Below are 11,885 nucleotides of genomic sequence, written 5' to 3' on the forward strand. Positions count from 1 at the left end.
TGCCAATTTGCACTCCTGACATAATCTTAAACTATCATGTTGCTTCTGACTGATTTTCTCAACAAGTGAAGGATCTAGAAATCCCTAATAAGGACACCCATGTATCTGAAATGTAACCACCATCTCTAAATCATTTAGCGCTGTCACCACAGTTTTCTCATGTTCTAGAAAGTAGGGCTTAAATTGCCTTTTATTTATCAAATATAGATAATTTCTGACAAAATTCAGATGGCACATAAAAGACACATACAGTATGAGAAACTCCAAACTAAAATTTTATTAGATAGCAAGGAAAGACAGGAATGATGTATATCCCCAAGTATAGTTTCTTCTCTAATTTTTTTTATTAATTGTGAAAAGCAATATTAGAAAACATAACTATTTTATAAATCTGGCTTAAGAACCTAAAATCTGTCTTTTACCTTTTGTCCCTACTTTTTTTTAAGGGAATATTTATAACATACAAACCTCTCATGTGATAGGTAAGCCGCTTAATTCCATACTACCACCTCCTCCCTCATAATTACAAGGACTTAATGGCCCTGAATGAAGGCTTGCAGCACTTGGGTGAGTTCAGTATTATTGCAAACATCTGCAGATAGTCAAAGCAAGAAGCAGTCCAGCAGCATGATCTGCCCAAGGTTGCATAATGAGTTGATGGCAAAAATCAGGGTAACACCCTTGTACTTGGCAAACCCAGATCTAAATATTTTGAGTTATCCTCATGCATTCTGTTCTTGTTAACTTTTAATCTTGAAAGATGATTAAAACAAAATTTAAGGTCCTATTATAATTCCTATGTCTATTCCTTGAATAACGTTCCCTCCTTATACTCCATACAGAATCAAGGATCTAGGAAGGCAACCTCCTCATCTCACTAATGGGGAAACTGAGGCCCAGAGGGTTAAAAGATCTCCCCACGAGGAACAGTGGCACACCGTACCAGGACCCAGGATTCGTGAAGTGAGCCTGTGAAGCCTGTTTACTTCCAAATTCCTATTTTCATCCTCATTCACCAGGTCCTGCTCAATAATTCCTCACCCTCTTCTGTGTGTGTGTGTGTGTGGGGGGAACTTTTTACAGAAACTCAATGAAAACAGAAGTTATTTTATTAACAAAGATGCAAAGGAAAAAGTTTGGGGAAATTTTCCTTTTCAATAAAATACCCTTGTTCTCCAAGAAAGTGTCTACGTGAGGTTGTTTAAAAAAAAAAAAGGCAGTCTGTTTGCTACTTAAGGTTAAGAGAGTGAAAATAAAATCATCCTTACTCAAAGGAAAAATGTCAGTTCAGAAGACTCTGCTACTGTGCTGATCTGGTTCTCCAGTGTAAGGTGAACTAGCAACTTGTCTCAGAAGCACTGTTATTTGTTGTTCAGAGTGAAAAGCCAGTGAACCCTTGGGACACTGCCAGAGAGGCCTGGGAAAAAAAGAAAGTCCTCAGATTTGTGAATAGCTGTTTGTATCTTACTGGGAATGCCCCGAACTGAACCACAGATATAGCATTAGCACTACTGCCAAGGGGAAAATCTTTACTGGAGAGAGGAAGGGGCAACACTTGAAGGGACTTTCAAAAGCCCAACTTGAGAGATTTGTGAGTACCTTTCAAGATAGAAAAAAAGAGAAAGTCACATGTGGTCTCCTCTATAATAGTCACATGGAGACAGAGCTTGAATTGCAAAGAGTGAAGTTATAGTCACAAAGAACACAGTCCTACCTCAGTGTTCAAATACTCGACCATTAAGCAAATGACACTTCCCGCAGTAGTTTTCCATTCCAAATGAACAGAAAGGCTAATTTTTGCTGGAGGATCAAAAAGAAACAGTGAACATTTGAGCTGAATTAAAAAAAACCTTATCATCTACCTGTTGGATTGTGGGCTCTTGAGGCTAGCAATGTGGTGCTTTTTTTAAAAAAATTCTTTTGGCATGCACAGAGAAAAAAACTTAGTTGTCTTTTGAATAAGTAAATGAATGGCTTAATCTTTTCATTTCCAAGGCTAGAAGTCCAAAGATTTGCTCTCAGCCGGGCAGAGCCAAGACTAGTAAGCTGGGCTTTCCAAGTCCCATTCAGGGACCTTTTATACCACTGGGATTTTACTATCTACAAAAAAGTAAATCAACAAAGTTACAATATGGTGATGCTTGCAAACTGTGAATATACTAACAACCACTGAATTGTACACTTTAAAGGGCTGAATTATATGCTATGTGACTATATCTCAGTAAACCTGTTATAAAAAGCTATATGACTAGCAAGTAAAAGAAAATATATTGGAATGAATACATTAAAATAAATTAAAATCCTCTTAACAAGGTGGCAAAATACCATTGTTTGCCAATGTGAATGCTTTAAAAATTCAAGCCACGTTATCTATACATGAAATACAAAACAACGTGAAATACAAAAATCCAACTTACATTAAATAAATTACAGAAGTGAAAATACTACTTTAGACTTCTTCTGACTTAAAAAAAGATTGGCCACAACAAGGTTCTATTAAATACTTTTCATGTTTCTTGACTTGGAAAACTGACTCGTAAATAACTCAAACTTAAAGCTGCACTAGAAGTAAAAATGGGTTATCTCCTCAATTATGAGGTAAGGTAATGGTAAAGTCTGATAGAAATTTAATTTGCACTCAACTTTTTCCAGAAATGTCCATCTTTTTAAGCCAAGTACTCCTTTATATATTTTTTTGATAGTAAACTTTATGTTTTAGAGCAGGTTAAGGTCCACAGCAAAACCAAATGGAAAGTACAGAGAGTTCCCATATATCCTCTGCATATTCCTTTTAAAGACTTAAATTGCTAGTGACTGAGAAATTCTACTCTATTTGCAATATGGAAGGTAATTTTAGAGCTTTAGACAATATAATTTAATGTAACTCGTTTTAAAACACATAGAAACAAAAAATTCACACTCATTCTCACAATTCTTTCTTAAGATAGTCACCCATTATTTTTGTCCAAAATGCTACCAACCCTTTCTTTTCATCGGATTTGTTTCATGGAGTTTGATTAATATTTGCTGCCACCTAGAGGTAAAAATAGTTTAAAGGTAGTTATCCTAAGAATTCTCCAGTTAACCGTGATTTCTGCGGGAAAGGGAAACTGGAGGCAGGTGTGGGTGGAAGAGTTAATTCACCCATTTACGATTTTTGATTTTTTAAAATCGTGTCATGTTCAACACCTCAAATGGTTTTTAAGATTGTTTAATTTTCTTGTGCTAGAAGCTTCTTAATAAGTTGGAGGGGCAGTCACTGTTATAAAGAACATTTTCTTCTCCAAGTTAGCTGAGAAATGCAGTTTTGTATGATAAGTGTATCTGTCACTACTTGCCTTGAATTGATGTTTTAATCTTTTTAGGATACATGACATTTAGATGAAATGTGAGGTCATTTCCAGTGTTTACATTCTGAGATTTCATGGCATTATAGTTTTCTACAGCCTATTTCTAAAAAAACTTGAACTATTCCAAGCACAAAACATAGTACAGAGAATAATATCACATTCAATATCTCATTTTATCTCAAAATAACTCTGAGACAGGCGAGGACAGAGACAAGAGAAAGATTGTTTCCTGAGTGTCTAGTGGATGCTAGACATTTTAGATCTAGGCATTTCTCAAACACCTTTTGAGGTCGGTGTCACTGGCCTTGTCCCCAGGTGAGGGTGTCACAAGGCCCAGGGAGATTAAGTCACTGGTGCAGGGTCACACAGCTGGGGAGTGTCACAGCTGGGACCCAAACCCCAGATCTGTCTGATTCTAAAACACCTGTGTCCTTTCCAGCATTACCATTCTGCTTCCAATTTTCAACACCGTTGTGAAGTAGGCAGGGCAAGGATTGCTACTCCCATTCTACAGAGAAACTACCTGAGGTTCAGAAAGGTAAAACAACTTGCCTAAGATCACATAAACAGCTAATAAGTAGCAGGAATGAATAAGGCCCAAGGCTTCTAATTCCACGTTTATTAATCTTCCCATCAAACTACATATTTTGTATATTTAAAAAGAAACTTGGAAAGAAAAGGAATATTTACAAATTTCCAATTACATTTATTTGCTTAATTATGAGGCTTACTAGTTATCCAGCCTAGAAATGAGAAATTCATCTACATAAATATGAAATTAAATCAGTAACCTATTGTTTCCAGACTTAAAATGTGTTTTTAGTGAAGTAAAAATTATATACTGTACAGTAAAGCAAAGAAATCTAATCAGCACGGCTTGACAAATTTTTACACATGGATGTACCCATGTAACTATCACCCTGATCAAATGCTTCTGTATGTCTTAATGACCTACACTGTTTAATTTTAAGCCCAGATACAAGGCAAGAGAATCTGAACCTCCCACATATATCAACAGAGATTTTATGACACAACCAAGCAAGCTAGGACTGTATAAATTTCTCTAATTTCTTGCCATAGCTGACAAAAAAGGAGCAGCATAGTCACCCATGAGAGGCATTTGGGAATAATTCCTGAACCCTCTTTGGGACCTAAGACCCTCTGACAGCACAGAGAAAATTCTTCCTTGCTGAGAGATTAGCAACTGTCTAGTTATCCTAAGAATTCTCCAGTTAGCCGTGATTTCTGCGGGAAAGGGAAACTGGAGGCAGTCGCAGACAACTGCGACTAGTTCTTTTTTTTTTTTAATTTTATTTTTTAAATTTTTTTGGCTGCACTGGGTCTTAGTTGTGGCACGTGGGATCCTCACTGCGGCATGCAGGATCTTTCATTGCAGTGTGCAGGCTTCTCTCTAGTTGTGGCATGCGGGTTTTCTCTCTCTAGTTGTGGAGCGCGGGCTCCAGAGCGTGTGGACTCTATAGTTTGCAGCACGCGGGCTCTCTTGTTGAGGCGCGCGAGCTCAAAAGTTGTGGCACGTGGGCTTAGTTGCCCTGCGGCATGTGGGATCTTAGTTCCCCGATCAGGGATCGAACCTGAGCCCCCTTCATTGGAAGGCAAATTCTTTACCACTGGACCACCAGGGAAGTCCTCAAATAGTTCAAAATAGTTCTTAAACTACGAAAATACCCCTTCTCAGAAAACAGACTATACAACTGGAAAAAGGAGGAAACCTGGTATTTGTGAATGCGAGTGAAAAGTTCAAGTCCTCTCGACTTTTTTCCTGTTTTCTGTTTGTTTCCATTTCTAGTAAAGCCGGAGAAGCCTGCCCCTACAGCCTCCTCCAGCAACGTCCCAAATGAGGGTAGGGCCTGAGGAGGAGAATAAAGGGGAACAGAGTCCACTAGCCTCAGAATGATGATCTGTCTCATTCATTTATTCAACAAACACTTGCTGAATGCGTACTACAAGCCAGGCATCATCCCAGGCACTGTTGGGACAAAGCACTGGACAAACAGTGCCCCATGGCACTTGCATTCCAGAAGAGGTGGCGATCTGGGGAGGCCGACCGAGGCTCCACCAAGGCACTGGACACCTCTTCTGCCATCCTCCCCAGCCACACGGACTGACTCTGAACCTGATGCATTCAGACAACTGGAGAATCTTGAGAGGGAGGGAGGGAGCAGTGTGGGTGATACCTGGATACTGTCTGGCAACGAGTTCTGTAGGGAGGGAAAGGAGTGTGAAACTCATTTCTACGTCATTGCAATCACAAAGATCAAAGTAAGGTGAGGTTCAGAGAGGAGAGACGTCCCTAATAAGACACTCACTCACCGGTTTTTGGAGTCGTCCAGCAATGTATAGGTTATTCCAGTTGACGAGATCTTCAATCAAAACACTAGTGCTAATAACGCCATATTTGATAAGCTGGAAAAGAAAAGAAATGGGCATGAGAAATCGCCAAATACCACGCTGATGCTTATGCAAGTACAAAACGTAAAGAAACACGCTGATGCTTATGCAAGTACAAAACGTAAAGAAACAAAATGAGTTTCTGACCAGCGCAGAAGCTCCACTTCCAAAGCCACTCAAACTGCCTACCTTGTAAAAATACACATCTCCACAAAACCTTTTGCAAAGGATTAGTTTCCAAGACTGTGTGTTTCCTCAGGCATTCGAGGTGAAGTGACCACTGTTTTAACTCAGGCTCTCGTGACGGTCCTTCACCACAGACACTTCAAGAAGTGATAACATAGTTCACGTTTCTCACTTGAGAAATAAGAAACCTGAAGCTCGGAGAGAACAGATGATGTGCCCAAGATGGTACCACATAGAGCAGAGTTAAACCAGGTCCCTGAATTTCAGTCTGGGCTTCCAATGTTTGCTTCACGACAAAGCACAAGAAATTTTCTTTAACGTTTTCACTGACATCCTTTACATGGTGAAGTTCTCTTTCACTATAGGCTATTTCAAACACTTTTATAATCACAAAGCAACATTCAAAAATAAAACCTCTTTATCAGTGCTGAACACATGGAATTATGGTCAAGCTCATTTCAATAGTAATTCACACAAACCCTGAATGCAGTTGTTCCAGGTTATGAAATCCCATTTGCTTCAACAAATATCTTCAGACTCACTTCACTGAACTTCAGTACCCAAACAGCCTTCTCAGGCTGCAAGTATCTAAAAAGTAGCTGAAGAATTTCAATTAAAAAGTACAGTCCCTTTGGCCCATAATTATGCCCAAACATTGGGTTACTGGAGCTTGTAATATGATTTGAAACTACTAATTACAGATCGGCTCAGCATAATATTAATATGGAGAAAGAACACAGCTACGCGTCTGGCAGGACTAGAGTGGATGTGCAACGTTGCGCTGAATAACCTTCTTCCCTCCACTCTGGCCACAGTATTGCAGACGGCCCTTCTTGCTGCAGGTGCGTAACAGCTGAGAGGTAATGGGAACATCACAGGGGCCTGTCACTAACTAGCTGCAAGACCTTAGGGAGGTCATTTCCTCTCTCTGAACCTTGGTATCCTCATCTGCGAACCACAGGTGGTGTCGGGTGGGACCTTAACCAGAAAAGTAAATGTATGGCCCAAAGACGTCACCAATCAACCACAGCACTCGTTCCTGCCACGTTCAGATAGGTCTTCAAAATCCTTCTCAAGTCAGTACTCCAACCTCCTGCCCTTCAAAGTGTGGTCCATTGACCAGTAGCACCAGCATCACCAGATACAGAATACCAGGCTCCATTCCAGACCAAATGAATCAGAATCTGCATTTCAAAAGGAGCCTCAGGTAACTCGTCTGCACATCAAAGGATGACTGCTCTAAGCCATCAGCAGCATGGAGCAAAGCTGGCACAGCAGAGTCACCCTCAGCCCAGCTGACCTCTAGGAGGCATCTGACTCAGTTCCCCATTGGTCCTCTCAGACTGGGGTCCTGCCTAGTTCCGGGAAGCCCTTTTAGAGGCTGGGCCCTCCATATGAAAGACGGCTGGGCAGGGTTCCTGCTGTCACACAACCCTCTGCTGGGATCGGGGTTCTCACCTGCTCTCCAATACCCCTCATCAAATTCTACCCACCCGATGGCAACAAGAGGCACCATATGCTCCCGTCTACCTATGAAACCCTCTCCTATGATACCCTCTCCACTTCCAACTTCTTTCTGGGAGTGTCTGCCCCTCTGTATGTAGATAAGATTAATTTCCACCCTGATCCACAGTGGGTCCGCCTACTCCTCCCACTGCCCAAACCAGTGGCTCTCAAAGTTTGTTTCAGACCAGTAGCATGAGCAACATTTGAAAGCTTGTTAGAAATGCAAATCTTTGTTGCTAAGAGAGTAAACCTTAAAAGTTCTCATCACCAGAAAAAAAAAACAATTGTAAATACATGTGGTGATGGATGTTACCTAGACTTACTGTGGGTAATCACCTCACTATATATATATATATATATATCTCAAATCATTACGTTGCACACCTAAAACTACTACAATGTTATATGACAATTACCGCTCAGTTTTTAAAAAATGCAAATCCTCAAACCCTTACCCCAGACCTACTGAATCAGGAACTCTGGGGGTGGGAACCAGCAATCTGTGCGTCCTACAGGCACTCCAGGTGATTCTGATGCACACTAAAATTTGAGAACCAAAAAAATTTGGCCAAAGGCAAAAAATAAAAACAGTCACATTCACCACCTTCATCCAGCAAAAGTGTGAACATTTCCTAACTGTAAGAACACATCTATTTAGCTGGTATTCTGTTAACAAAGGTTAATAACCACCCAAGTTAAGACAAAGGCCCGCAGTCACTTACCCTCCCATCACACATGATCAATGGGTTGTAGTAAACCCCGGCGCCGTAGTTATTCTGGACAGTGGTGATAAACCTGGGCCCCAAAACTTTTAGGAACGAGTAATGGTTCCAATTTTTCTTCAGGTTTTTTGAATGCCATGCAACAGGGTCATCGACTGTGAACACGAAGTCCAGCATGGCGTTCTGGGAGGTGAAGAAAAGAGAATAATTTTAGTTTTAATTCCTAGAAAGGCACCTAGGCAGAATGGAAAGCTCTAGGACTCTATGCTGCTGTGATTAACAGCAGACCCAGGGCTGTCATCAGAAACTTAAGCAAGTCTCTGGAACCAATCTGAGCTTCGTTTTTGTCAACTCACATAATAACAGTAACACTTATTGAAGTGATGTTCCAGACCTCTTTTAAACACTTTATATATTATACATATAGTAACTCTTTTTAGCCTCAAAACAATCCTACAAGGTAGGTACTGTCATTATCCCATTTTTATAGGAAAGGAAAACCAAGGCACAGAGTAAGTTCCTTGCCCAAGGACACATGGCTACTGAGTGACAGACATAATCTGGTCCCAAATTCTGTGCTGGACCACTTGGCCACACTGTCTTTCATCTAAATCTAGTTAAACGTGCTCTACGTTTCTCCCAGATCAAATAACACCATATGGACAAGCTCTATAAAGTGTTATGTAAAGGGAAATAAGTTATTTTAACTCTCACCCATTTGCCAACCCCTCACTGAGCACCTATGATGAGCTCTGATAGGTCCTGGGATAGAGGTAAAGACCTCAAAGTCTACTGGGGAGAATAGACAGGTTGCTAGCAAAAACTTGGTAGGAGAACACAAAACGCACTAACTTCACTCAGAGTGGGGTCAGAGAAGAAGGAGGAATTTTCCTACAGGTTTATATTCTTCCAGACTCTGATAAGTCTGAGTCTTAAAAGAATGTGCAAGAGTTCAGCAGGCTTGGTGAAGTACTAGGAGGCCTGAGGAAGGGAGGGAGTACTGTTAGAGGAAAACACTCTTGTGGAGATGAGAGCTGGTAGGACTGGAATGCGACGCAGGCAGGGGAGTGGCGGGAGATGGGACCAGAGAGGGAGGCTGGTTACCATGCTAATGTTCCTGCAGTAGAAAGGGAGGAGGAGAGACTAAAGGATGGAACACCACACGAGGCTAACTGCCACTAAGGCACTGAGGGCAGGGGCTCATCTGGGAGAGACTTAGGTGCTGGAGTTTACTTGTTAACTTGTAGGGAATGAGGGTGAGGGAAAATGAAGGACCTTTTCTTGGAGGGAATTCCAGGTCTGCTCAAAGGAAAATCTACACAGGAAAATGAAGAGGCGGCTAGAGAATCAGGAGGCCAAGGCCTGTTCTGAGTTTCCCACAGTGTGATCCACAAACCAGCGGTGATACTTAAGATTTGGGGTGGACACGTTTTTTTAAAAAATTTATGTTAATTTATGTTACAAGAAAATAACTAGCCTATTGCAAACTACAATTAGGTTGCCCAACCTATATGCCCCAAATCTGTAATTTCTCATATGCTCTCAATTTAAAGAAAACTATTACTTAAATACTAGTATAGGTGGGAAACAGGAAATCCAAGCAACAGTACAGACGGTCTCACCAGGAAGCGAAGAGACGAAGGTTAACTGAAAGACAGATTACAGCCAGGTGTCCAGATCCACGAGGCCCTATTGCAAACTGCACACTACCATTTCCTTCATTTATTCAAGAAACCCAGTCCAGAACACGAGCTGTACAGACAGAAAACACCTCCATCTAGACTCCCGCTCCTTTTACATTAATTCAGCAAGAGCTCAAAAGCTGTATCAAAGTCAATTAAAAGCCTCATTTAAATGGAAAATACCTGCCTGCCACTTGTCTGCTATGTCTTGAATCTTGTCGCCACCTTGGAAGCAAAGTTTTTTTTCCAGTCGCAGAAGAAAAAAAAAAAAAAACTGCAATCCCAAGGAAAACTGTCCCCTCACTACTGTTGTGCCCAGCCAGCTCTGAAGAGAACAATGCGTAGCCTTAAACAGACTCCTGTTCCATGTCCTGAGCAGGGGCAATTATACTGCTCATCACTAACTTCTGCGGTCAGTTAACGTCACTGCACATGCCCTGACCCTACAATCACTCCGTCAGCTTCCCAAAGTCAGGAGAATCATTCTGTATTTTCTCCTACAACCGGAGACGTGATTCTCAAGCTTGGCTGCGTGGTAGAATCACCTGGGAAGTTTTTAAAATTCCTGAAGCCCAGGCTCATCTCAGACCAATTAAATCTCAATCTCCGCAGATGGAACCCAGATATCAGTATTTTCTTAAGCTTCCCAGAAAACGCCAATGTTCGGCCGAGGCTGGGAGCACTGAACTAGCTCCTGGCAAATATTTCTCTTCCTTTCTTCCATCTTGTCCCCGCATCAGCTCTTCCCTCCGCATGACTGCACCTCCCGCTCTAGACCTAAGCTGACTCCTACGTATCCTTCAAAACTCAGCTGACGCTGTCGTTCTACTAGGAGCACTTTTGTACGGCTTGTACTTTGCCAGTTGATACGTGGAGTGCGCAGAGCAAACAGGTAGCTCTACGGCTCTGGAGGGACCGAAGGCAAAGGGAACTCGTGAGAACACTCCCGGCGTGGGGCCGACCCGGGCTCACCTTCTGGTCTGAGCTGGGCCCCGCCTGGCGGTACACCCCCGAGCCGTAGGCGAAAGCTAGGCTCAACTCCTCGGGGAAGTGACACAGGATCTTGCGAAAGGCCACCCCCGAGCTCTGCAAAGCCTGCAGAGCCATGGGGCCGGGGCTCTGACAGGGACCCGTGGAGGGCAGCAGGCGGGGAACGAGTACCCGCTGAGGGGGGGAGATGGAAGCCGGGGACCGGCCCAGACGGGAGAAGGCTGGAGCCGGGGGCGGGGAGTGGAAGACCCGGCAAGGACTCGGGGCTGCAGACCAGTCAGACACGAGGCTGGTACGAACCCAACAGGCAACCGGGTAGGCGTCTGCCTGGCCTGTCTAGCGCCCACCCTGGGCCACGCCTCCAGCACGCACAAGTGCTCCGAAGGCGCAAGAGTAAGAGCAGGCGCTCGCTCGCGAGCGGGGACGCGAGGCCTTCGCAGAGATCCCTGGTGGTCGGAGGACCGCACTGCAGGCTGGCAGCCTGGGACAGTGACCTGAACATGAGTGGGGGAATGTAACAGCTGATTGAACTGCTTTTCAACCTTAAAAGTTCTCTTTTGGTCTCGCCTCAAACCACACTTTAATAAGTGACTAGGAAATCATGCATGTAGTATTGCAGCTTCCCATCATCTTTCTGATGAGGTGAAATTCATATAACCTAAAATTGTACGCTTTACAATTCAGTGGCATTTACTGCATTCGCAACGTGTGTAACCATGTCTCTATGCAGCTCGAAAACTGCAGAAGATTTTGAAGGTTTAGGAAAACACAAATAAGATTAAAATCACCCCCAATCCCACCATCCAGAGATTATTACTGGTAAGAGTTTGCTGTGTCTTCTTGCCATTGAAGCCCTTTTCAGATCCGATAATGGGTATTAAAGTGTTCCATAAATGGTAAAAGCAAAAACAACAAAAAGCCTGCACCAAGGTTCTCTGATATTTGTATTTAATTTTAAGCATGGGGAGGAGTATTTGCCCCTTCGTTTTGTGGACTGGGCTCACAAAAGGGCACATTAAATGCAGTTTCTGGTGGAAACG

General features: G+C 42.5%; 1 protein-coding gene across 5 annotated transcripts in view; it reads right to left on the bottom strand.

Annotated features, from left to right (window-relative positions):
• The window catches only part of LOC101339418 (phosphatidate cytidylyltransferase, mitochondrial), a 269,881-nt gene extending 258,682 nt beyond the window's left edge, over positions 1 to 11,199 (bottom strand). The window contains exons 1-4 of one of the 5 annotated variants that reach the window (XM_073787705.1): positions 10,828 to 11,197; positions 8,174 to 8,356; positions 5,682 to 5,774; positions 5,546 to 5,569 (exon numbers count right to left, since the gene is read on the bottom strand). In XM_073787705.1, the coding sequence (XP_073643806.1) occupies positions 5,546 to 5,569; positions 5,682 to 5,774; positions 8,174 to 8,356; positions 10,828 to 10,962 (435 nt within the window). In that variant the 5' untranslated portion in view covers positions 10,963 to 11,197. Of the gene's footprint in view, positions 1 to 1,714; positions 1,736 to 5,545; positions 5,570 to 5,681; positions 5,775 to 8,173; positions 8,357 to 10,827 lie in introns of those variants that run through there. The other 4 variants (XM_019944538.3, XM_073787706.1, XM_019944539.3 and 1 more) reach the window with 4 other exon arrangements.
• Between the last annotated feature and the right edge of the window lie 686 nt (positions 11,200 to 11,885).

The sequence above is a fragment of the Tursiops truncatus genome, chromosome 10 (assembly GCF_011762595.2).
Source record: "Tursiops truncatus isolate mTurTru1 chromosome 10, mTurTru1.mat.Y, whole genome shotgun sequence".
Taxonomy (NCBI): domain Eukaryota; kingdom Metazoa; phylum Chordata; class Mammalia; order Artiodactyla; family Delphinidae; genus Tursiops; species Tursiops truncatus.